Source organism: Phragmites australis, chromosome 3, assembly GCF_958298935.1.
Source record: "Phragmites australis chromosome 3, lpPhrAust1.1, whole genome shotgun sequence".
Taxonomy (NCBI): domain Eukaryota; kingdom Viridiplantae; phylum Streptophyta; class Magnoliopsida; order Poales; family Poaceae; genus Phragmites; species Phragmites australis.
Genome location: NC_084923.1, coordinates 10,496,306 through 10,522,753, shown reverse-complemented (window position 1 = coordinate 10,522,753; position 26,448 = coordinate 10,496,306). Strand labels below are relative to the sequence as shown.

At 41.8% G+C, this 26,448-nt stretch overlaps 2 protein-coding genes across 3 annotated transcripts; both read left to right on the top strand.

The window, feature by feature from the left end:
* The first annotated feature begins 3,650 nt into the window (after positions 1 to 3,650).
* Positions 3,651 to 8,012, top strand: LOC133912076 (chorismate synthase 2, chloroplastic-like). The gene is made up of 13 exons (XM_062354639.1): positions 3,651 to 3,859; positions 4,349 to 4,499; positions 4,793 to 4,869; positions 4,965 to 5,023; positions 5,146 to 5,229; positions 5,368 to 5,460; positions 5,983 to 6,063; positions 6,158 to 6,289; positions 6,588 to 6,690; positions 6,798 to 6,892; positions 6,999 to 7,064; positions 7,409 to 7,493; positions 7,576 to 8,012. Exons 1-13 carry the CDS (start codon positions 3,718 to 3,720, stop codon positions 7,728 to 7,730), a joined length of 1,323 nt encoding a protein of 440 aa, XP_062210623.1. The 5' UTR covers positions 3,651 to 3,717; the 3' UTR covers positions 7,731 to 8,012.
* Positions 8,013 to 12,081: 4,069 nt separating this feature from the next.
* LOC133912075 (protein TPR3) lies at positions 12,082 to 25,750 on the top strand. Of its 2 annotated transcripts, none has more exons than XM_062354638.1 (27): positions 12,082 to 12,287; positions 12,435 to 12,579; positions 12,673 to 12,852; positions 12,934 to 13,047; positions 13,167 to 13,325; positions 14,106 to 14,283; positions 14,392 to 14,512; positions 14,614 to 14,729; positions 14,839 to 14,992; positions 15,100 to 15,209; positions 15,295 to 15,364; positions 15,439 to 15,512; positions 15,622 to 15,717; positions 15,802 to 15,897; positions 15,998 to 16,125; positions 16,219 to 16,453; positions 16,562 to 16,726; positions 16,800 to 16,883; positions 16,992 to 17,138; positions 17,551 to 17,661; positions 17,792 to 17,971; positions 18,048 to 18,176; positions 18,265 to 18,360; positions 18,447 to 18,632; positions 18,704 to 18,870; positions 24,987 to 25,265; positions 25,494 to 25,750. In XM_062354638.1, the coding sequence occupies exons 2-26, from the start codon at positions 12,500 to 12,502 to the stop codon at positions 25,195 to 25,197; spliced, it is 3,387 nt and encodes a 1,128-aa protein (XP_062210622.1). In that variant the 5' UTR covers positions 12,082 to 12,287; positions 12,435 to 12,499; the 3' UTR covers positions 25,198 to 25,265; positions 25,494 to 25,750. The 2 variants fall into 2 exon arrangements, with proteins under 2 accessions (XP_062210622.1, XP_062210621.1); XM_062354637.1 differs by having other exon boundaries at positions 14,836 to 14,992.
* Positions 25,751 to 26,448: the final 698 nt, after the last annotated feature.

The window sequence follows — 26,448 nt, the reverse complement described above, 5'->3', positions numbered from 1 at the left end:
CACTCAGTACAAACTAGGATCACTCCTTGATCCATTCTTCAAGCTACAGCACCTAGCTACAACTCTCTCTAGGCCTATAAACACTAAACACTCTCTAAGCGTATATAACTGAGTGGAGAGGTATTTTAAGCACTTTGATGGCTTAGATGTCTTCTTAAGTGTATATGAGTTTCCTCTAGACTCCAGCAACAAGCCACACCTTCAAATAACTGAGTGGAGAGGTATTTACAGCCTCAAACCTGCCAACTAGCTATTTTCCCACAGCTCAGAAAAGTTGTTAATACTGGATGATCAGATGAGAATACTAGTACTAACACCGGATCATCCGATGAGTACAAACTCAGAAAATAGCTGTTGGAACTCCACTCAAAGCCTCTGTGAACACCGTATGATCCAGTGTGCCTTGAAATCCATCACCGGACCTTCCGGTGAGTTATCCAAGCATTTGCAGTCTCTCTGTGTAAAATACTCTGGTGCATTCATCCGGTGTTCATTCCATTCACACCAGACCATCCGGTGAGTTAAACCTTCTCTTCTTTTCCCTATAAATGCTAAGGTGCAACTATCTCTGTGATCACCAGACTATTCAGTAAGTTGATCTTCATTCTTCAGTACCTGTAGTCGCCTTTACAAGAAATGCTCTGGTGCTATACTTCGGTGTGCACAAACCAAGAAATGGACCTTCTGATGGGTTGATCTTCAGTCTTCTACACTCGCATTCTTCTCTGCAAAAAATGCTATGGTGTTACCCTGTGCAGATCACCAGACTATCCGGTGAGGTCCTCAGCCTTCTCCCCTTTTGTCAGAAATACTCCGGTGAGTTCAACACACATAGCATCGGACTATCCGGTGAGGCTATCAGCCTCTGTGCACAATGCTCCGGTGAGTTCAACCCCTCTGCACTAGATCTTCCGGTGAGGTCAATTCTCTTAGGATTTCTCCAATTTAATCAAACTTGTCCCGGCTGCACTGACTTCTTGATGTATTGTATCCATGAGACATATTAACATATATTTTGATAAACATATTAGTCTCAATTACTATATTAACATTAATCACCAAAATCATAATCATTTTTGCTATAGCAACCGAGCCGAGCAGCACAGTGGCGACGGCGACGGCCCGCGAGACGGTAGACGACGGGACCGAGCACATATGTGGTGAGATCCGGAGCAAAGGGGGCTAGATCCGGAGCAGAGGGCATCGGATTTGTGTGGAGGGGGGAGAGAAAGGGGAGGAGAGGTGGAGTTACCTTCACTGTAGCTGGCAGTGGAGGCTCACCGGTGACCGGCCGATAGCACACCGACAGCAGCGGCGGTGGAATGAGGATCAAGAGTAGATACCATATTGAACTAGATAACTCGGTGTATTGCTATGCCCAAAAGGTAAGCTATATAATGTATAAGTATGGTACATATACATAAAACACCTTATATTAGAGAGTAAATACACACTATGCATATACATTTAACATATTTGACAAACTCGAAGCCGAGCTTGCAAAAGTTATGCTTTCTATTCCTGCAAGTAATGGCTTTGAGATCGGTAGCGGATTCACCGGTAAGGAATTATTTTTCTCAGGATTAGTTGTTTGTCATGTTGCTTGCCTACTTTACAAATTGGCCTAAGTACTAAGACCTTGTGCCCAGGTACTGACTTTACCGGAAATTATGAGTTCTATATGGATGAGGCTGGAAATGTGAGAACGCGAACTAATTGCTCACGCGGTGTGCAGGTTTTCATCCTAAAATCCTATTGCTTCACTGCAACATTGTTTTTTTAACCAAGGCGTACTTATAAAACAGATGGCTCAGTATTTGTAACTTGTATTTGTATGCAGGGAGGGATATCAAATGGTGATTTATATACTTCAAAGTAGCTTTTAAGCCAACACCATTACACCAAGTGTTGGGGTAAGGCATCCCAGTTCAAAAAAACTTCGTCCTTTTAGTTAAGAAAAACTTCCTTCTCTTCCTTAAAATGGCAGTGGTAGCGGCATTTCCGTGTAAATCTTTTCGAACGGTAACCAACATGATGTTATGGATGTAATTATATAGCCTCTATTTTGGCAAACTATCATAATAGTCAAATGTTTATCTGTTGGAGAATAGTCGTACATTACCTGTGTCTTTTACACAATGCGGATAAGAGTTGTATAGTCATTTACCTGAGACATTTCACTTTCCCAGATCCGACAACATACTGTATCAAGGGAGCATCAGAATGTTGAACTTTTTGCGAGGGGTCGCCTTGACCCATGCGTTGTCCCACGAGGTAATGGCAACACCTATAAAATCCCTACTTCAATCACTCTTGTCCCAACGATCTGAATTTTTAGTTCTTGTTACTTCTACAACTGTTCTTGTGGTGGAATCCATGGCTGCGTTGGTCCTCATGGACCAGCTGATGGCGCACATTGCTCAGTGCGACATGTTTCCACTGAACCTTGCCCTACAGGAGCCGGTTGGCTCCGCTAGCAGTGCATCTGAATTAGCATCAAATCTATCATAATGTCTGTGTTCGAACAGAAAGCCTCTCTTATGTTCTTTTTTTTCTGTCAAGTTTTCTTCCTTGTCTTCTATAATTATTGGTATTTGTTGAAGCTAGTTACATCGGAGATGTTTGGACGAGCCATATTATTTATTTTTTTAAAATAAAAATTTAAACCACTTATTTAATTTTAAATTTTAAATCCTATAAGCTCTCCTAAACTAGTTGTCCCCGAGGACTCATAGATTCTGGCCTTCCGTCTTCATTGAGCCCGAGGAATGTAGCCAATACCTTCTCTATATGCCTGAAGAGTGAAGATGAGTATTTTACTTGTTTAAGGAAGTGAAAGAAATTCCAAGTGGAAGAACCTGCTAGACGGCAAGATCTTTTGCTGCTGTTGCCATTGTGTTTCCATCTCTTTTTTTGGGTCAGTGGTAAAATCAAACTAGGATTGTGCCCAGGTCCAGCTGTGAATACTACAACTCCCGTTGCTCTGAGGTGCCGTTGTAAGCCTGCAATTCATGCGACCGTGAACCATGACTCGTTTGGATTGCTCAGTTCGAGAGATTTTAAATATAACATCTAAATTCACGTGCCATGTGACCGTGAATCATGACTTGTTTGGATTGCTTTAGTTTGAGAGATTTCAGAATATAACATATAAATTTATATGCTTTTTAGGATTTGACATCTTCATGCACGTGTATAAACTTAGGATTGTTCCAAGTGTTATTGTGATTCTTGACTGAGGTATACAAATTGGATGTTATATTCTAAAATTACTACCTAGTTTGCTATTGTATGGGAAAAAATTTGGCCCCATATATCCAATTTAACAGGTGTATTGATAGACTCCGATAAAAAAATTATCATATTTATTAAATTTTATTTGAATTTTATTCGGTATATTCCACGCATCATATTTACCGGTGACCTGTTGGTGGTTGTTGCCGGATCCGATCATGCGAACTCGCGTTGCCCGGCTGGTCCAGACGTCGGATCGTCACCTCTCGGGACCAAGTGAGCTACCAACCGAACCCAAACCGGGACGGTTCGGACGGACCGGAGGTGGGAGCAGGTGCAGCACGCCACGAAATGAACCCGGCCGGGGAGAGGGGGTAGGTGACGACCCCGCGCCGCGTATTAAACCGCTCCGCTTCCTGCTTCTTCCTCCCTCCGCCCATCCTCCACTCCGCCTCCCTCACCAACCAAACCGACCGCCCTCCAATGGCCGCGCCCGTGTCGCAGCCGCCGGTGGCCGCCAGGGCGTCCTCGCGCTTCCTCCCCCGCGGACTCGGCGCCTTCCCGGACACCGCCCCCGCCTCCCTCCGCTTCTCCGTCGGCCGCGGTCGTCGCGCCGCCCGCCTAGGTCCGTCCGGCTGCTCCCCTTTACGCATGGCGCTGAAATTCGTTTGGTGCGCGTCGTAGCCGGTCCGGTTATTCGAACATGTCTGGAGATTGCCTCGAGCTCTGTGGATTGCAGTATACCCCGCGTTGGTGGCAATAAGGTTTCTGAATTTTTGTTCCGGGGACATAGGATTCAATCTTTTTGATGATATGGATGTGTTTTCGTTCTAATTTCTGTAGGGGTGATTGGAAAGAGTAAAAAGGATTCCTTCGTTAGGTGCTAGCGTGCATAGTTTACTATTGAATTCATTTTTGTCTGTTCTAGATCTTGGCGATCATGGTAACTGGTTCGGTGTTGGCTGTTTTGGCATTTCCATCATCAATTTGTATGCCGCGATTCTTATGATGCTTTGGCAAATGACTCTTCAATCTTCTACTACATGACTGCTGTTTTCTTAGAGCAAGAATTACAAAAGATAACATTTGGTGCTCCTGAAATTGGCAAAAACAGAGGTGAAGGCGTCTGGAAATGTCTTCGGGAACTACTTCCAGGTTGCAACCTATGGTGAGTCCCATGGAGGCGGTGTGGGCTGTGTCATCAGTGGTTGCCCACCCAGAATTCCTCTCACTGAGGCAGATATGCAAGTAGAACTCGACAGAAGGTGTGTTTCTTCCAAATTTCATTGATTTCAAGTGGTTGCTGTCAAATTTAGGATTTTGCAAGTATATGCTTGCGAAACTCTTGCAGAATACGGTTCTCGGATGGAATTTTTGGTATATGCAATTAGTTTCAGGATATATCACTTTCTTGTCTCACTAACACATGGCCTAAGGGCCTACATGTTAGTGACACGTGGAGTGATGAATTTCAAATTGGGGTAGTAGCATAACCTCAATATGCCATTGCTAGATTATTTCTATGGTGTTCACTGATACGGAAGGTTGATTTATACAGACGTCCGGGCCAGAGTAGAATTACCACCCCAAGAAAGGAGACTGATACATGCAAAATTCTTTCAGGGACACATGAAGGTATGGTACCTTCCAGAATACAGGACAGACTATTTGGAAGTAAGAATGTATTAGCTTGCCTCAGTAGCATGATAATTCTGATATGTTTACTGCAGGGTTGACCACTGGCACGCCAATTCATGTTTTTGTCCCAAACACAGATCAAAGAGGCGGAGTAAGTATCTACTTTTCTGGATATGTATTTTTGATGAATAAAACCTATGTAAACTGAATATTTAGAAGGGCAAGAGTTGTTAGAACTACGTTTTTTATTTCATAATCATTTTGGCTCTACAGGATTACAGTGAAATGGCTAAGGCGTACAGGCCTTCCCATGCAGATGCAACTTATGATTTCAAATACGGTGTTAGAGCTGTGCAGGTACCTTTTGCCATGTACATATAAGTATAGACTAGTTAACACACTGTAAAACTAGTAGTTGCACATTTTCTGCTACCAAATGTTTTTTCTTACTTGCATATTTGAATTAAACATATTTCTGTTCTTGCTGAATGATAGGGAGGTGGAAGGTCATCTGCCAGAGAAACCATTGGAAGGGTGGCTGCAGGAGCTCTTGCAAAGAAAATTCTTAAGCTTAAATCTGGAGTAGAGGTGTGGTCCTACTTGGCAATTTTCTAATCTAACTATGACACTTGCTTGTGATTAACCATGGTAGTTGGGCTGGTTACTTAGACAATGCAACAATGAAAAAAAAGGCCTGCTTGTGGATACGTCCTAAATATGTACAAGTATCCAAAGCACTTTTGTATTAATTTTATTATTGATATTGGTTTTAACAAAGAGTAATCAAACCAGTTGAAACAGTACTTTCTTGTTAAATAGCTGCTCCTCTGATTGTTTTGAATTTGACCATGTTTCTAGCTTGAGCTAAGTATGATAATCATGTTGATAATATAGTTTGATCCTATCTTTTTATTGTTGTGTAGCACAATTGGAAATATTGCAACTTATGCAAGTATTCCGCTACACTAATTAGACTTTTCTTCTACCTTTTCATTTCTACTGCAAAAGGCAGTTCTCTCTCTCTCTCTCTCTCTCTCTCTCTCTCTCTCTCTCTCTCTCTCTCTCTAATAATCCTCCAGTACCCTGTAACAGAAGAATATATACTTGCAGATCTTGGCGTTTGTTTCCAAAGTGCATCAAGTCGTACTTCCAGAAGATGCAGTTGATTATGAAACTGTAACCTTGGAACAGGTCTCCGCTTCCCACCTCCTCCCACTCCATCATTAATGGGATAGTGTCAGGCTGTCAGCAAGCTTGCTGAACTTTATCTTGTTTTTTGTTCCAGATAGAAAGCAACATTGTTAGATGTCCTGATCCAGAATATGCAGAGAAGATGATTGCTGCAATTGATAAAGTACGAGTTAGAGGGGACTCGATTGGTGGGGTGGTCACATGCATTGCAAGAAATGTTCCTCGTGTAAGTATTGAGCCTCTGCGGTCGTTGATTTTGGTGTTTGTCCTCCAACGTAATAAACCAAATAAGCTCACAGTATGCATTCTCTAGTCTCTACCCATTGAGTCATTTTATGGATTTTGGTGTGTGTTGTCCAATCTAATTAACCAAATAAGCTCGGTGTGTGCGTTTGCTAATCATGAGCCATAATTGCCATGGTTTTGGACCACATCATATGTTTGAAGTTTGATCATCTATTTTTTTATAAAACACCTATTTGAATTCAGAAAGCTGATATGACCGTGTTAACAACAATTTTTAGGGGCTCGGCTCTCCTGTATTTGACAAACTTGAAGCTGAACTGGCAAAAGCTATGCTATCTCTTCCTGCAAGCAAGGGGTTTGAGATTGGTAGTGGGTTTGCCGGTAAGGAATTATTTTGCTCAGGTTTAGTTTTTGTATTGTTTGTGAACAGTTGAGAGGCTATGCTGCCTCCTTTACAACTGGCCTAAGTAATAATAACTTGTGCCCAGGTACTGACTTTACTGGAAGTGAGCATAATGATGAGTTCTACATGGATGAGGCTGGAAATGTGAGAACACGATCTAATCGCTCAGGCGGTGTGCAGGTTTTCATCCTAAAATCCTATTGTTTTACTGTTGAATCGTTGGTTTTTCAGTAATATAGTCGTGCATATGAAACTGATGGCTTAACTTGTATGTATGTACATGCAGGGAGGGATATCAAATGGTGAAGTTATATACTTCAAAGTAGCTTTTAAGCCAACAGCAACTATTGGAGTAAGGCATCCCAGTTCAAAAACTTGCTCTGTTTTGTTAAGAAAAAATTTCTTTGCTTCCTTATAATGTTAGCAATAGCATCATTTCCATGTAATGCTTTCTGAATGATGAGCACTGTGATGTTGTGGGTGCAATTAGGACCAATATTTTGTAAAATATCACACTTTTAGTAACTGCCATGAATATTAAAATGTTTAGTTGGTGCAACATATGTGACTTGTATTGCATTGGAGAATGGCAGTACGTTATGGGTGTCTTTTAGATGATTCAGGTTACATCTCAGGCTTGCTACTTGTAGAAAGCTATATAGTCATTTATCTGATATATCAATTTCACCTTTCCAGAGGAAACAAAATACTGTGTCAAGGGAGCATGAGGATGTTGAACTTTTAGCAAGGGGCCGCCATGACCCATGTGTTGTCCCACGAGGTAATGGCTCCACCTAAAATGTCCTACTTTTATCACTTTTGGTCCCTATGATCTTATTCTTTTTTTCTTAATACTTCTGTAGCTGTTCCTATGGTGGAATCCATGGCTGCGTTGGTCCTGATGGACCAGCTGATGGCACATATTGCACAGTGCGAGATGTTTCCACTGAACCTTGCCCTACAAGAACCAGTCAGCTCTGCTAGCAGTGTATCTGAATTGGCACCAAACCTATCATAATTTCTGTTTTCGAACAAAAATACCCATTTTATGGGGTTTTACCCTCCAGTTTTCTTTCTTATCAGCCGTAATTCTGGGCTTTGCTAAGCAGTTTGCAGTTTTGGACCAAGCCTGTATGCTAGCATACACCCTCGATTATTGTACCCTAGATAGATGTGCGTTTATTTTTTGTGATGTGTAGTATAACAAGACATGTACCCTTTTTTGGTGAGATAATGGCATAATGCATGATATGCAGTTGTTTGAGCAATAAAGAATCTTTTTTCAGTTTGGGCGATATAATGTGTATCATATGAGCAGCATAAAAACGATTTTTTCTTGCAAAATCTAAGTAGAGGTCGTACATCAATTATTGTTGGATGTAATTATGTAAATAATGATGCGGATAATACTGGGGGCTGCATCAGATTTTGTAAAGATTTTTTTTCGTGCCTTTATGCTTCACATCAACCTCATCCCTGAGCATGGTCGGATTTGTCATGTGAATCCGATTTGACAACAGCTGTATTGCAGAGTATGAACAAATCTGAAACCCTGGCGTCCAACAGAATCAACAGAGGATTTGACTGTTAATGATGGTTGCTCACTTGTGTTATGGGTTTAAACCGCGGAGAATCATTGCAGAAAATCTAAAATAATACCGCTCCGTTTCTTTTTAAAAACTAAAATTAGAGCAGTCTGAAATGATCATGGTGCCATCTGTGATGGTGTTGACGCCTTTGAATAAGGGACATAATACATCGTGTGTGTGTTCAATAATAAATGTCGAAGAGAGCGAAGCTTGATCGGTGTGAAAAATATAAGCATCACTAAAGTTGCATACACGCCTTATATTTTAAAACAAGATCGCTAAACTATACTTCTTATATTTCGAAACAAAGGAAGTAGAAAGCATAACTTGCATAAGGCACAACAAAATTAAAAATATCTCCTGATGCTCATAACCTTGGAACAATACATTTGAATCAAATACATACTTAGAGCCAGTGATCACAATTTCTTGTTTGATACTCTCTTTTCAGTTCACCACTAAATTTATTTCATAAGATACCTTTTTTTTTCAAAGCCGCTAGTATACTTCTCTATTTTTTAGAGGGATGTATACTTCTCGCTGGTACAAGATTTATCTTGTGTTGCATATTCACTTTTTTTTTCCTGAAATCAGTCATGCAAGTGTGAAGTGTCTCTCGGGTCATTTCAGTATGAAGAAAAACTTTTTTTTCTTTTTTTGATTCAAAAGAAAATCCTTTGTTTTGGGTGGAGAAGGTCTTCATTACAAGCAAATCCATGCACAGCCACCCCGGGTTCCGTTGAGTTAATGGCGACGGCCCAGCGGGCCCCACCACTATCTCCCACTGACTTATCACCTATCACAGCCTCAAGTACTTATCATACACAATAAGTCAGCGAGCAGATTGATAAGTAGATGCACTTATCAGCCATGACGGCCTCTATATACGCCCTTGTTCATAAATATTATGCGTATTTTTACTGACATGATCTTCAACGCTAAATTTTGACTAAATTTTTCTCATTAAATATATTATTTATAGTTACAAAATCTATATAATATGAAATTATTTTGAATTATGAATATAGTTGTATAATTTTTTATACTAGATATTCTTTAATTTAATTAAATGTTAGTCAAAGTATATAAAATTTAATTTTTTTAAATAAAATTATGACTACTATTCCAAACGATGGTGTATCTCCTCCCTCGTCCAAATAGCTTCTTCTCTCTCCAGCCTGCTTTGGTCTCCCAAATCGAGCGCTTCCTTACTAATCAAGCCGCATCCCAGATCGTCTTGGCCGGGAGCCGTTCCCACGACGGGATCGGATCGATCCATGCACAAATTTTCCTAGGTGATGGCCACGATTTTTGTTTTGCGTTTTGGTTGGATTTTTTATTTGAATCGGAAGCCATAAAATATTGGAAGTCTTATTATGCAAGCACTTTTCATGGAGCTTTAGATACTTCTGAGTCTCTGATCCAAAGAAATCTTAGTTGTTAGGATTTGAATCCTCTGACATTGTAGAGTAATGCCACAGTGCGCCATTGCCTCCATCCAACCCATTCGCTCCTAAATCAATGGCTAAGGATTAGTATCCTAGCAAACCTTTATTTATAGAGTTTTTAGCCTAGCAAACTTCAAACTTAATTAGCTCGTAATTAGTGGGGTTGGCGGTATAAGTAAATCTTTGATCTTCCTTTTGACACCAAAGCATAGTCTCACCATTTTCGTTAGGCTTAAACACTAAAATTGACATTGTCTTCTTATAATGGAGGATAACATCACAAAGAAAGCTGCTGAATCAATCTGAGATTGAAACAACAAATCAGCCACCGAATAGTACCACACGTGTTGCTAGCCACAAGAAAAAACTAAAGAGAGATAAAAATATAGTGGATCATGATGGAATATAAGGTACTTTTAGTTTAAATTAATTCATAAATAATTCATAAGCAGAAACTGATAAATTGATATGATCATATCATCATAGCATAATCTAGACATGTGTATGAAATCACTACACATGACTAGATCTACTATACTCAAAATTAGTAACTGCAGGAAATAGAGTATGAGAAATATGTTTTTTGCGTACTGGTCTTGCGTGGTGAAGTTTGCTGAAGATACTGGTTGCACCGTGTTGATGGCACGATCGATCCTGTTGACGACGCGCTGAAATTGTTGATGATGACAACGGGCAGCCCGCAAGCGACCAGGAAGACGAGCCGTGGTGAAGAACTTGAGCAGTCGCGCGGAGCGCTTCCTAAAAATCTTATTCGCCCTCTCCCGGTGCAAAATCTTAAGAGCAAGGATTTCGAAGACCTGCTCTCCCGGTTGCCGGTGCACGCCGATACTGGGATGTAGTATACTACAGCGGTAACACAATAGAAAGAGAAAGAAATAAAACCCTAACTCTTATATAGATTCACTAAATTAGAGTTTTTCCAATTTTAAGGTTACTCTCAATTAACAGTCTATGTTGTACGTGCTATCAAAGAGGTAGAGTTCCTTGCATATATATAGAAAAAAATTCTCCCACCTCCACCTCTATTACCAATATGTTATAAAAAATGGTGGGTCTCAACATGGACCAACTCTCTACAATATGAGTTTTTGAGATTTATCAGTAATTATTACATAGACCGGTCCCAATAATTCTAACAGATCAAAGCAAAATAAAGATTGGATTGATAAGCTTCACAATAAGAAAATTGTATGCATTATTTACAGCACTCAACCACGGCCTTGATACACTAATTTATTCGGAGAAAGTTTTGCATGAGAAGTGGTCGAGCTGCAATGGTATAAAAAGATGTAATCAACGTGCATACTGAGAGGAGTAGCGGCTCGACAACGACATAATACTCTGTATTGGCTAGGTGAGGCTGCAATGGGTCGAACACACCAATTGCATCTAGACAATCGGGCGACGGTAAGTCGGGTCTGCAAAGGGGTCTCAACGGTGATTAGACGATCAAGATAATAGATGGGGACTCCGACAACTGAGTGAGACATCGAGATGACTGGTGGTGCCTTCGTCCATTGAAGACTCACCGGATATGAGTTTCTTTCGAATTGGGGATTTTACATGAGAAATGTAAGGTTTGACGGGCTAATATTCTTTAGCCATTGATCTAGGATCCTATGGGCTTGATGGAGGCAATGTCACACTGTGACATTACTGTGCAATGTGCAGAAGATATGAATCCTAGTTGCTAGGGGTACAACTGAATTCTATGGGTAAAATCCTGTCATAATTTAGTCTTTCTAAAATATAGAAGTCCGCTAGGTTTTACGGTGTATTAGATACTTTGTAAAGAATACTGTTATTGTAATATAGGTTTTTTATGTATCTAACATGTAGGTCAAAGATACGTCTTTTTCCCCACAGATTTATTTGATCATCCAACAATATGATAGGGAATTAAAGAGTTTGGCACCCATGCCAAATCTTAGTTTGCAAAAAATTTAACTAGTAACAAGTAAGTGTGCACGTGAAATACATAAACATAATAAAATAAATTTAATAATGTTTTAATATTTTAAAAAAAGAGTTACAGTATCAGACTCAATATGGTCGCAACAATCTATTATTCACATATGTGTGATGGAAAAAGATGTTATTTACTAGGATCACATTATTTTTTCGCTAAACATTTATTTACACCACCTAGACTGTATTTGTATGTTAAGAATGAGCTGCCATGCATTTAAAGAACAGTGTCATGATATTTTTTCACTTACTTCATTTACTTGTGAAAACGCTGCTATTCTGGCCTTGCGCGTAAAGTTCCATTTTTGTTGTTTTTCTGTCCTTTAAACAGGGAAATTCGGCTCCCATCCGTTGTTGACTTACCCATATTGCCCCTGCTTCAGTTTTATCCCTCGGTTGTTCCTCTGGCGATCGAGCACCGCCGTCCCCCAAATCCGAAGCCGCCGAGCCCTCCACTGATGCAAGCCGATGCCACGAAACTGTCTTGATTGCAACTGGATTTGCGTGGAGTGGCGATCCATCCGGACTTAGGGTTGTTCTCTTTTGCTGGTAAGGAACCCTAACTCACGTCGATGGATTCCCCCCTTAAGATTTGCTTGTTCTGGGAGATCTCTTGCCTGCTGTGAGCAATCAGATCCTTATTTTCCGGAAAGAAAATTGGGGCTCAACTCTAAGTCCGCCCTTGGTCCTGTGCAGGTCTCATAGGGTAGGACCCTAGGTGCATCCGCCTCCGCGTGGGTGAGGCGGAGGGAGGAGGGAGGATGTCGTCGCTGAGCCGGGAGCTGGTCTTCCTCATCCTACAGTTCCTCGATGAGGAGAAGTTTAAAGAGACTGTCCACAAGTGAGTGATTCGAACCGAAGAAGAAAAGGGACCGTCTTGTGTGTCTATCTAGTATCGACTTCTTAGTCGGTCGGCGCTCTTGTTGCTGTTTAGGCTCGAGCAGGAGTCAGGGTTCTACTTCAACATGAAGTACTTTGAGGACGAGGTCGTCAATGGGAATTGGGACGAGGTGGAGCGCTATCTCGGGGGCTTCACCAAGGTTGACGACAACCGCTACTCGATGAAGATATTCTTTGAGATCCGCAAGCAGAAGTATCTCGAGGCTCTTGATAAGTAAGTGGAGAGGGTTATGCAGCGTTTATGATGCTGGAGTGGAGTGCCTTGCTGACTGGGGTTTCTTTGCTTTTCTGTCAGGCATGATCGATCAAAGGCTGTTGAAATCTTGGTCAAGGACTTGAAGGTCTTTGCATCCTTCAATGAGGAGCTGTTTAAGGAGATCACACAGCTTCTGACCTTGGAGAACTTTAGGTTAAATGCTAGCCTGGCTAGGCCCATTGTTTGTATGCATTAGTCTGTAGTCATTGCTGCTGTGACTTTTAATTGTTTCTGGATTGCTCAGTGAGTGATTTCTTCTTTTGTTTTGTTAGGGAAAATGAGCAGCTCTCCAAGTATGGTGACACAAAATCTGCAAGAGCAATAATGCTTGTTGAGTTGAAGAAACTGATTGAAGCTAACCCCTTATTCCGCGACAAGCTTCAGTTTCCCAACCTGAAGAATTCTAGATTGCGGACACTTATCAACCAGAGGTAGCACACAAAGAAATAAAATGATCTCTGTGCCCCCTTTTCTCAATAATTATGACATTTTGTTTCTTCTTGTAAGGTTGCGGTAATGTGAGTGAAGAGAGAGCCTTAGCAATTGAACTGTTTTAGACTAGGTTGCCTGGATATGGCATAACCGATACATGATACGGACACGTTGATACCGTGCAACACCATTCCTCTAATAACACTGATAAGGCAATACATGTTTATATAATAAAAATAAAAAATAGATCAATCAATTCTTATAACTAAATGGGAATTCCTTGATTTAGGATTTAGGATACTGATTTAGTAGAACAACTAGTTGTTACTTCAACACCTGTTAGCTTCTGATTTGTTTCTACTGTTTTTATATTGTAAACATGATTTATTTTGCATGCTGATTCTTATGGATGTTATGTTTGGAAATACTAATGTTTAACTTCTTATCTTTTGCTTGCATTTTCCTGATATGTTGCTAGTTGCTTTTTGATTATTTATCATATATAAGATTCTCTGTGGCTAGTCTCTAAGATTATCAGAGTTAGCGCTAGCTGATTCTGGGTTTAGTTCACATTGGCGTGCTGTGTGTCTCTTGATTTCTCATATATTGTTTAATTTAGGAGCAAAAGAGATTATAATTCTCATGTATGTTTAATTTAGGAGCAAAAGATATTATAATTATGTAATTAAAAGGTCTTTTTTAGATCTGTAATTAAAAGGTCTGTGTAAGGATTTTTTACCTTTATGATAGGCAACCTTACTATTGATCATATTCGACAGCTTAAACTGGCAGCACCAGCTTTGCAAAAATCCTAGGCCTAATCCTGATATCAAGACTCTCTTTGTTGATCATTCTTGTGGACAACCAAATGGTGCACGTGCTCCATCTCCAGCAAACAATCCGTTACTTGGATCTATACCAAAACCTGGAGGTTTCCCCCCACTGGGTGCCCATGGAGTAAGCTTGTTGAGCATATTTGGATGCTTCATATATAAGTGAAAGGGTACAATTGTGTAGAACATGATTTAGTACAATTGTTTAGAGCTTGATGTATGTCCTTTTCAGCCATTTCAACCTGCACCAACACCTGTCCCACCTCTGGCTGGGTGGATGTCAAACCCTCCAGCAGTAACACATCCTGCTGTGTCTGGTGGTGCAATTGGATTTGGTACTCCTACGAATCCTGGTACTTATTTAATTTCTGTTGCAAAGAATTATGGAATGGTCTGAATTGAAGGCAGTACATGTGCCTGTTGGCCAACATCTTTCTGCTTTTACACCTCGCAGCTGCTATATTAAAGCATCCTAGGACACCGACAACTGCCAACCCTGGTATGGATTATCCATCAGGAGATTCTGATCATGTCTCCAAGAGAACTAGACCAATTGGCATGTCTGAGGAGGTATTTGTGATACACCGTCCTGAAATATATGTTGCCATTACTAGATTCTTGATACTGTTCGCCTAATCATTTGGGGTGACATGTACTTCATGGTGGTCTGATTTAGCAGGTGAATCTTCCGGTGAACATGTTGCCTGTGACTTATCCGCAGAGCCATAGCTACCAACAAGACGATTTCCATAGAACTGTTGCACGGACCTTGAGCCAAGGATCAAACCCGATGAGCATGGATTTCCATCCACTTCAACAAACACTTCTTCTTGGTAAGTTCTTCTTAGTGCCTTGTTGCTTTCTCATGATAAATCTGGATTAGTCCATTCCCTGTCATCTCACCATGCTATCTTTATTCTTTACCATTGGTCTGCTGTAGTTGGTACCAATGTTGGTGAGATTGGATTGTGGGATGTTGGTACCAAGGACAAACTTGTTGTAAGAAACTTCAAGGTTTGGGAGCTTGGGAAATGTTCGATGGCCCTCCAGGTTTGTTTCTTGCAGTATGTGATTCGGTAACTTGGTGCTCGTTACAACCCTTCTATGTATGTATAACGTGTACATTCATCATCAGGCATCTCTGGTTAAGGACCCTAGTGTAACAGTTAATCGTATAATATGGAGTCCTGATGGAACCTTATTCGGTAAGATGATTTAACTAGTGTTTTTGCTGTCCTTTTGTGGCCACAGCTTTCTAATGTATTTCTCCTTTCAACAGGTGTTGCTTATTCAAGGCATATTGTACAGATTTATTCCTATCACGGCGGCGATGATATTAGGCAACACCTGGAGGTTTGATTGCATTTCTTAGTTCGTTCAATCTGATTATTGCTTGATGTATTATCCTGTGTATAATTGGCTATCTTGATTCGTAAATTTGATTAATTCTTTTTTTTTCCAGATTGATGCACATGTTGGTGGTGTAAATGACATCGCATTTGCTCATCCAAATAAGCATCTATGTATAATTACATGCGGAGATGATAAGACAATTAAGGTGAGTTTCTGTGATGGCATTGGCTATTGGACTAATTATTTTTTCAACTGAGAAATATGAAGCTCTGTGAGTATTGCGTACTAGGTATGGGACGCCACTAGTGGTGCAAAGCAATTTACCTTTGAAGGTCATGAAGCTCCAGTTTATTCAGTGTGCCCGCATTACAAGGAAAACATTCAGGTATTCATGCGGTTATTATTACACTCAATTGTTGTTGGTGCCCAATTCTGTACCATAGGAAACTGACGGTTCTACCTCATGTTACTTTCTTATTGTTCAGTTCATCTTCTCAACTGCTTTAGATGGAAAGATAAAGGCATGGCTATACGATAATTTGGGATCTAGAGTTGACTATGATGCACCAGGTCATTGGTGCACTACAATGGCATATAGCGCGGATGGTTCAAGGTGCCCTTTTTTAGTTCTTTGTTACTTGGTTTACTTAGGAATATGTGAGTGTTTTTATTTTTCTTCCACTAATTTTTCGTCCTTCATGAGTAGGCTGTTTTCTTGTGGGACTAGCAAGGACGGTGAATCACATCTAGTAGAATGGAATGAAAGCGAAGGAGCGGTGAAGAGAACATATCAGGGATTTCGTAAGCGATCCTTGGGTGTTGTACAATTTGATACCACCCGAAACAGATTTTTGGCTGCTGGAGATGAATTCTTGATTAAGATATGGGACATGGACAACACAGGTCTTCTGACTACCATTGATGCTGATGGTGGCCTACCTGTGAGTCCTTTGTTTCTTTTATGTGCGCCTAGTTTTGGTGAAGGGCTGATTGCATAAAATGAACTATGAAATTTTCATCTTGTTTTCACATGGCCCCACAATCATCAGGCAAGTCCACGGATTCGCTTCAACAAGGAGGGTACTCTGTTGGCTGTTTCTACTCATGATAATGGTTTCAAGATCTTAGCTAACACAGATGGACTTCGGTTACTGCGCATGCTGGAAAATCGTTCTTTCGATGCTTCTCGTAATGCATCTGAAACTGTAACTAAGGTAGTTCCTTATAACCATAAAATTCTGAGAAGAATTTCTGCAAGTATGATCCAATCGATCCTTGTTGATGCAGCCTCTAATAAATCCATTGACTGCTGCTGCGGCGGCTGCAGCAACCAGTTCAGGAACTGCTACTCCGGCAGCTATAACTGCAATGGTTTGCCTATACTCACTATCCTATTTCTTCTGATCTTCTATTCTTCTATCTGAAAACAACTTTTATGATCCCAACTAACTTTGTCATACTCCTGAAATAAAACAACAGAATGGAGATAGCAAAAATTTGGTGGATGTAAAACCTAGAATAGCTGATGAGTCATTGGACAAGTCAAAGGTATGGAAGCTTATGGAGATAACTGAGTCAAGTCAGTGCAGATCAATAAAACTGGCGGATAACATGAGAGCAAGCAAGGTGGTGCTTTATTCCTCCTCTTTTTCCTTTGCGTTATTTGTTGAATCTAGATCATTTCTTTTTACAATCCTGTGCATGGAGTTGAACGGCATCATCATTTGGACCTGTTAATGCGGTTGCACAAAATTAATCTGTAGTACACTATATCCTACCTATGTGTATGTATAGATCTTCAGATAATTCAGCTCTTATTGCACAGAAGTCCATTGGGCTTGGAACACTCTGTACAACTGTCAATTGCACTAAGCTGTTGCCTGCATGTCTACCCTAGATTTTCAGCTCAGTCCTTGATGCTTGTCCATTCAAGTGGAATGGATGGCGTTTCGCATCCTGACTTATATTCTTGGTTTATCCATTCAACTTGGTAATGCCGATGCTGATTTTGTCATAAAGCTTTTTCTCATAATTGCAGATTTCGAGACTGATTTACACAAATTCTGGTGTTGCTATCTTGGCTTTAACTGCAAGTGCTGTTCATCTGCTTTGGAAATGGCCACGCAGTGATCGGAATTCGACTGGAAAGGTGAAATCACCCCCCCCCTCCCGGTCACATATGAATAGTGCTCAGATTGCTTATCTTCTCTGCACACCAGAAGTGAACAGTTTGTGGTAGATTGTTACTAATTGGTTCAGTTTTCTATTTACTCTTGTAGGCTACTGCGAGTGTGTCTCCTCAACTATGGCAACCTCCGAGTGGCATCTTCATGACTAATGACACGGCTGACAGTAATCCTGAAGAAGCTGTTCACTGCTTTGCTTTGTCAAAGAATGATTCATATGTCATGTCTGCTTCTGGAGGGAAGATCTCTCTATTCAACATGATGACTTTCAAGGTTCGTAAATCATAATGAAGAGTCCTGTTATTATCTCTTACATAGAAACCACCTTTTATGTTTATTTTTACTGCAGACGATGACAACATTTATGCCTCCACCGCCAGCAGCAACTTTTCTTGCATTCCACCCTCAAGATAACAACATAATTGCAATTGGAATGGATGACTCAACCATTCAAATTTATAATGTCCGAATTGATGAGGTATTAGCAGTGGATAATATGATTAGCTTTTTCTCTCTCCATAGAACAGGATACGGTCAAGTTATGTCTTTTTTTTTTCTTTCCACAGGTCAAAAGCAAGCTTAGAGGCCACTCTAAGAGAATCACGGGTCTTGCCTTCTCAAATGTGTTAAATGTGTTGGTCTCTTCCGGAGCTGATGCCCAGGTTGTTTACTGAACTATCAAGTTATAACATATCTGACCAGCTACTTATATTCTATTCTCACTGCTTTTAATTGTTTCCTGTTGTAGTTATGTGTTTGGAACACGGATGGATGGGAGAAGCAAAAGAACAGATTTTTGCAGATACCATCAGGTCGCCCATCCAACATCTTAGACACACGTGTTCAGTTCCACCAAGATCAAATGCACTTTCTTGTTGTGCATGAAACCCAGATTGCCATCTATGATACTACTAGACTAGAACCGGTGAAGCAGGTAAAGTTTCTCTCCCTCTTTGCAGTGGAGCTCACTATGAAGGTTACCTCATGTCTTAACTTTACTTTCAGTGGCCTGTTCGAGAGAATACAGCTCCAATAACACACGCCACATTCTCGTGTGATAGTCAACTGATTTATGCAAGCTTTATGGATGCTACTGTCTGCATATTTAATGCATCGAGCTTGAGACTCCAATGTCGAATTCTTCCAGCTTCCTATCTTCCTCAAAATATCAGGTATTCTGTAAAACACAGTTTATTCTATGTATTTTTTTGTAGATTTGTATTCCAAAATACTGGATGGAATTGACAATTCTGTTGTGGTTAAGAAAAGTAGGATTGAGTTGAGCCCAAGTGCTGCTGTCTTTTCTTTACCTTTTTTTCCCCTTGGGAACAGTCCCTGCCCACCTGTTCTAGTCCTTAGACCACCTTGGGTGTGTTAGGAATATCAACTTGTATTCTTTAGAGGCTCTGGGTCAGTATATATACACATATACATGTGACAATATACAAGAAACCACTTATAGACGGGGGATATTACACATAGCAATATATATGGGGGGATCAACCACATTGAGTTTGGAGAGATAGAATTTGTGCTGAGCTGTACTCTGTGCCTTCGTGAAGAAATCAGCCAACTGAAGCTCAGAAGGAACATACTGAAGAGCAATTACTTCATCATGTACCTGTGCCCGTGTGTAAGAAGCATCAACACTAATATGCTTAGTGAGCTCATGCTTCATCGGATCTCGAGCAATACTGATACCATCTATACTGTCTGAGTAAAGAGGAGTAGGTGCATGAGAAGAAACACCAAAATCCTCAAGTAACCACATAACCAACTTAGCTCCACTGTTAACAGTGCCATGGCCTCAGCAATAGAACGAGAAACTGCGGTCTGCTTTTTAGTCTTCCATGCAATGAGAGAACCACCAAGGAAAACATAGTAGGCAGAAATAGACCGACGATCAGAAGGATCGCTAGCTCAAGTAGCATCAGAATAACACGAAGCTGTAAAGAGTTGTAGTGTGAAAAGAAGAGACGAGAGATAGTCCCACGAAGATAGCGCAAAACCCGCAGTATATGACTAGTGGAGCTGAGTAGGAGAGGAAACAAACAGATTGAGGATGTGCACTGCATGAGAAATGTTAGGACGAGCGACACTAAGGTAAGCAATACTCTTAACTAGATGACGATAGCGAGTGGGGTCCGCAAGAGGCTCACTATCAGTGGATCGGAGCTTAAGATTAAGCTCCATAGGAGTCTCAGTAGTGCACTTATCAGTGAGAGAAGCACAATGAAGATCTTGAATATACTTCTCTTGAGACAGAAAGAAGCCCTCAGACGTAGAAGAAATCTCAATTCTAAGAAAGTAGCGAAAAAGACCAAGATCGGGTATAAGAAACTGGTCATTGCGACGAGCCTTCACAAAGGCAATATACTCAGAATTATCTCCTGTAATGATCATATTAACATATAAGAGAAGAAGAGTCCAGCCACGAAACGAAGTGTGAACAAAGAGCGTAGGGTCATGAGCACTAGCAGAAAAACCAACTGTAATAATCACAGAAGAAAAATGCTCAAACCAAGCTCGAATAGCTTGCTTAAGGCTATAGAGAGAGCGACGAAGACGACAAACCACGCCCTCAGGAACAGAATACTCTGGTGGTGGGTGTATGTAGACCTCATCACACAACTCACCATTAAGAGTGGCAGTCTTGAGATAGACCACTGATGCATAGAAGCAACGGCAAGAAGAGTGCGCACTGTAGTCATGTGGGCTACCGGAGCAAAAGTCTCATCATAGTCGCGACCATGCTCCTGCTAGAAACCACGGGCAATAAGACGAGCCTTATAACGCTCAAGAGAACTACCAGAGCGGGTTTAACCTTATAGATCCACTTGCACATGATAGGACGAACATGTGGGGGAAGAGGAACAAGATCCCATGTGCCGGTGCGCTCAAGAGCAGCAAGCTCATCAGCCATCGCATGCTGCAATTCCTGATGAATAACAACCTCACGGTAAGAAGACGGCTCAGCAGGAATGACACCAACAAAGCTAAAACGATAAGGAGGTCGAATCGAATGGCGATCACGAAGAGAATAGCGAGGGGAGGAAGGAATTGAATCACCAGAAGGAGATAGCTCATCAAAAAATAGCTTAGTAGGATGTGAGACAACATGAGAACAACGAGTATAGTGGAAAGGAAAAGACTCAACCATACCAGAAGTAGTAGGAGCATGAGATGAGGCCAAAGGTTTGGAAGGCACCAAAGCAGGCACAACAGGAGAGGGTGCCAATGGTGCCTAAGGAAGTGAAGAAGAAACAGGTGTTGTAGGAAAAGTGAGAAAGGATAGAGGCTCGACCAAAGATGCTGAAGAAGTGGAAGGTGTAGTACAACGATACAAGGGATGAGACTCATCAAAAATAACATTTCGAGAAATACGCATCCGGCGAGCAATAGGGTCATAACACCTATAACCCTTATGCTCAACACTGTAGCCAAGAAAAACACACAACAGATTGAGTAGTCAATTTGATACGTTCACGAGAGGGAGAAGAACGTACCAAACACAACAAAAAGACGGAGAGAGTAGTCAGTAAGGCGTCCACATAGATGCTCAAAAGGAATCCCACCCTTAGAGAGCAGAAGAGGGTTAGATATTGACCAAGTTTGTGGCAGTGGAGACCGCTTCGACCTTAAAATGAGGTGGAACAGAAGAGACAAGCATAAGCGCACGAGCAGTCTCAAGGAGATGACGATGCTTGCATTCAGCAACACCATTCTGAGCATGAGCTTCAGGGCAGGAGAACTGAGACAACGTACCATGTTCACCGAGAAAGGAACGAAGATGCCTAGAAAGAAATTCACTAGCAGAGTCAGCAAAAAAACACGAATATGAGTGTCAAATTGAGTGCGAATCATAGTGGCAAAACACTTATATATAGATACACATCGCAATGAGAATGACATGAAATAAATCCAAGTGTGACGAGAGAAATCATCTATAAAGATAATGTAGGAATTATGGCCCCCTTTCGAAACGAAGGGAGGGACCCTATACATCTGAATGAACAATATTAAAAGGACGTTGAGACACTAACTCACTATGAGGATAAGGAAGTTGAATCTGTTTACCAGTTTATAACCTTGACAATCTAAGGACGCATTCCCTGAAATAGACTCTAAAAGACCACGATGAACTAATGAAGACAGACACGATCCACAAACATGACCAAGACGATGATGCCACTGCTGAAACTAGCCAGTAGTCGAGGAAGTAGAGAGACTGGCGGCGGCAGCGGAAGGAAGACAAAGCCAGTCAAGCTCCCATAGATGCTGAGAATCATGGCGCTGGTGACCAGTACCAAGCATAGCACCCATGTGACGATCCTAAACACAAGAGTCAGAATCTAGAGTAACACGACAACCATGGTCAGTGAGCTGACCAGCTGACATGAGCTGCATGGTGAGTTGAGAACATGAACAACATAAGGAACGCTAAAAAAAGTTCTAAGGGTGCCTCGACCAGCAATGGAAAGAGAAGTACCATTATCGGTAACGACATGTATAGGAGAAACAAGAGGATGAAGCTAAGACAGACTAAAAGAATTAGAAGTCATATGAAAAGATGCTCCAGAGTTGAGAATCCAAGAGGTATTTGACTGTGTAGAAGATGGCTCTCAGTGACAGAAAAGAGTAGTAGAACTAGTAGAACCTGTCGGTGCAGAGCCAGAGATAGCAATCATGCGACAAAGCAGCGTCACAATCTCGTGTCGAGAAGTAGTCGAGGAAGTAGATAAGGTAGAAGCACCAAAGGAACGTCGAAGATACTTCTTCCGGTAGTAGTTCGTCTCGACATGGCCCTCGTGCAGTAGGCGCAGTGAGGGAGACCATCACCACCTGAAGAGGGCTTAGGTGGCGGAGGCGCGCGAGGAGCAGACGATGGTGTAGTCAAAGATGTAGGCGCAATAGGTGGACGAGCAACCAACACTGAAGAAAATGACAAGATGACAAGAGTCCAGAACCTCGCAGATAAGTCTCCTCTGATCGTAGCTTTGTAAGAGCCTCCACAAACGTGACACGAGGATGTCGAGCAAGCAACTGAGCCCGACGTTGCTCAAACTCTGGGCGAAGGCGAGTCAGGAACTCGTAGAGGCGTCGAAAGTCACGCTTAGCATGCAGATCCAAGCAACACTAACAAGAGTGGTAACCAGCAACAGAAAGAGTTCAACTGACGCCACACATCCGACATTCGAGCATAGAATGCATCAATTGTAGCATCACCCTGCCGAAGAGACTGCTCTTGGCGAGCAACAGACAGATAGTGAACATCCTCAGACGGTTCATAGGTCTGACGAAGATGAGTCAACATCTAAAAGACAGAGAACCTAACAATCTTAGTAGAAAACCTGTGCTCCACACTAGCAATCAGAATAAAAGCGGCACGAGAATCATCATCCATCCACTGAGCACAGTCAAACAACCGATCACGGTACAACTCCAAAGCTTCCTAATAGGCGGAGACAATCTTCTCATAGGCAACAGTGGTGATGTCAAAAGCTACTTTGTCTGTTGTGCCGACAGTCGGCTGGACGAGCTCTGTCGGAAGCTCAAGGGAAGGCGGACGAGGAACGTCACCACAAAGAACACCCCAAAGACGAAACCACGCATGTGGACACACATATGCTGCACGAAGTCTCAGTAGTTGGCACCATCAAAGAGCACCGAACACTGAGGAATTGAAACGGTGCTCGATGACATCCTAAAGAGGTGACGAGCGATGACGAGAGTGCAAAGGAGAAGCGGAGATCAATGGCGAGAGTGCAAAGGTAGCGGCTAGCAACAAGTAGCAACGAACAACGCCGAGAGCGCAAAGAAAAGGGGCAAGCGATTGCAAATATTTTTTTTTGTACTCTTTTTCTCCACCTGTGCTACAAAGGACAGCTCTGTTTCAGAGCCACCCAAACACAACCGAGAGGTAGCCGCCGGCGGAGGAGGCTAGCTGGCTAACAGCCGAGCGCAGGATTCGCGTTTGACGAGCGGAGGCGTGCCGATGGACAGCGGGAGCGCGGACACCACAAGCCGAATCCTGCACTAGATCTCGGTGAAGAGACAATAGGAAGCGGCGGCCTGCCCGAGCGCCTCCTTCCGCCTGACGAGGGTGACGAGATTCGGTGGGGAAGAGGACGGTAGACACTCGATGGCGGCGGCCAGATCCAAACGGATTCGGAGGGGAGAGACAGCGGCATCAGTAGATATGGCGGGGGAAGACGAATCTGATGATTATTGTAGATGAAAAGTTACCAAAAGGGATAGTCACGTGAAGTTGCAACACGCGAGAAGAGAAACCTTAACCCTAAATTTTGGCTTTGTATACCATGTTAGTAATATCAACTTGTATTTCTTAGAGGTCCTAAGTCAATATATATACACATGTAAATGTGACAATATGCAAGAAACCTCTTATAAATTAGGGATATTACATAGAGCAATATATATATCTAACATGGTGTACGTCTCTTGGACTGCATGCTAAAGTTCCTGAACAACCTTCAAAAAAGAAAACAGTAATTCCATATTATTAACTGTAGTAGAGTATTTCTGAAATATAGCAAGCTAAATGTCCTCACATAGAAAACTAGCTTATTGGTATAATGGAATCATCGGCAGAATTAAAGATTCATGTCATGCCTAGCTGGGGTAATGTGTATACGCGGCAGTAGGTTTATCATGTTGCAGCATACAACGAGGTGGTATTTTAGGGCTGCCTTACGGCAGGGCAGCGTAACATGACACTCTTATCATAGTAGTGTATTGTTGCCCTTTATTTGGTGCCTCTTTGTCCACTGGTTGAAAATCGGATAGCACAGAGAAAGTGTAATGATATGGCGCTGTCATCCATCAGTATTTGTACTCTTTGATTAGATCGAGGTTTGCCTAGAGTAACTTGCATAGCCTTAGGGGGAATATTTCTCAGTGATGTCTCTGAAAAGGTCCTTGGATTTACTTCACGGGGAAATTCCAGAGAAATCTATTGGGTGTGGATTAAGATGAACTGAAAAAGGTCTTCGGAGGAGTAAAATTAAAAACAAATGTTACAGTTGGTGAAGCCACAAACTACCAGTTTATTACAGTGGTTTGCATGTTTGCCTCCTCCTGCATTCTTTAGAAGAGTCTTGATTTTTAACTGCTGAATACATCAAACTAGAAAGTTGCAACAGAAACATTTTCTAGAGCACCCAAACATTTATTTTCTTGAACTATTGTTATGACAAGCAAATCATATGATTGCCACATTAGTGATGACCTGTGAATAAATTGCTGATACATGTCCTTGCTTTTCTAGTTCAAGTGTTCATCCTGTTGTGGTTGCGGCACACCCTTCGGAAGCAAGCCAGTTTGCTCTAGGTCTGACTGATGGTGGTGTTTATGTATTGGAACCTTTGGAATCTGAGAGGAAATGGGGAAATACTCCACCAGCGGAGAATGGTTCCACGAGCAACTTGTCCACACCAGCTCCTAATGGAGCTTCGAGTTCTGATCAACCAGAAAGATAATCACGGGAAGTTGAACTGGTAGATTTTTCTATCACTTCTACACTTCGTGGCACAAGTCACTAACCAAGGTATCCTTCTTAGAAGTTAACGAAACAAAATTGCCACCTGTTGATCTGAGCATTATTAGTCCTTGTATTTGGACGCTGGAAGAATATACTCTATTTTGGTTGACCAATTGCTTTCCCTTAGTTGTCCAATGCCTCATTATGTTTGGTGAAAACCAAAGGAAAATATCAACATACGTTCGCAGCAAAGAGTATATTTTGTTCAGTTCCTAACCTCGTCATGTTCTGCAGATGGGCTTCGCTCTTGCAACTTCCCTTGGCTGATCTAGTCGACAACGTGATCAATAAAAACGAGCTCAACAGCAGTTTTATCTGTTGCTTATATATAATTCTGTTACCTGTATTGAGTGAGGGAGGAATTATACTTCATTCTGCTCAGTTTGCCGTGCTGTGAAAAAAGTTTACCAGTAGATAAGCTGTAGTATGACTATTAGTTTGGCTGTACTTGGTACCTTTATTTATGCCTCACCGGTAAAATATTGCTTTCATTTGCTTGGCTTGACCCCCCTCTCGTTTTACATCTGACGCTACCTTTTGCCTTACTTTTCACCTTCTCTTTCGGAACGAGCTTATGAGATGCCAACCGCCGTTCATCAAGATGCCAACGGCTATGATTGATTATATTCGACAGCCTGATTTTTCTTGCGACAGCCATGTATATTATCATGCAGGACATTTGGGTTACATAGCTGAATGCTTCAGCCATGCATGCACCTTTGGGCAGCGAAGGAAAGCTAGCTCTGCTGGCCAGGCAAGCAAGGAGCCATGCATGCACCTACGAAAACGGGCACTGGTGGACAGGCAGGCAACAAAACGTCCCCAGCAGGCCAGCAGCATGGAGAAGCTGAAACAGAGGACAAAGCTTCAGCTAGCCTACCGACCACTGATCTCATCAGCTCAGCTTGGTGGTGGTGAAAAAAAAAAGGTGATGGTGGCTAGTACTGGCCAGTGGGCAGTGACCTAGAACCACCACATGGGAGCGATGAGCCGCACAGCTGGGCGCGCGACTGAGTGCTGAAGGCATCAACTGCTGCTGTTCCCACCCGCCTGCACCTCAGTCCTCACTCCTCAGGCACCGATCTGTTGAAAATGATTTGAGAGAGTTTTAGAGTAATGAATGTTGATCTATTGATTGTTGTGTCACATATATATATACATGTTCAAAGGGTATGAACATGTCCATTCA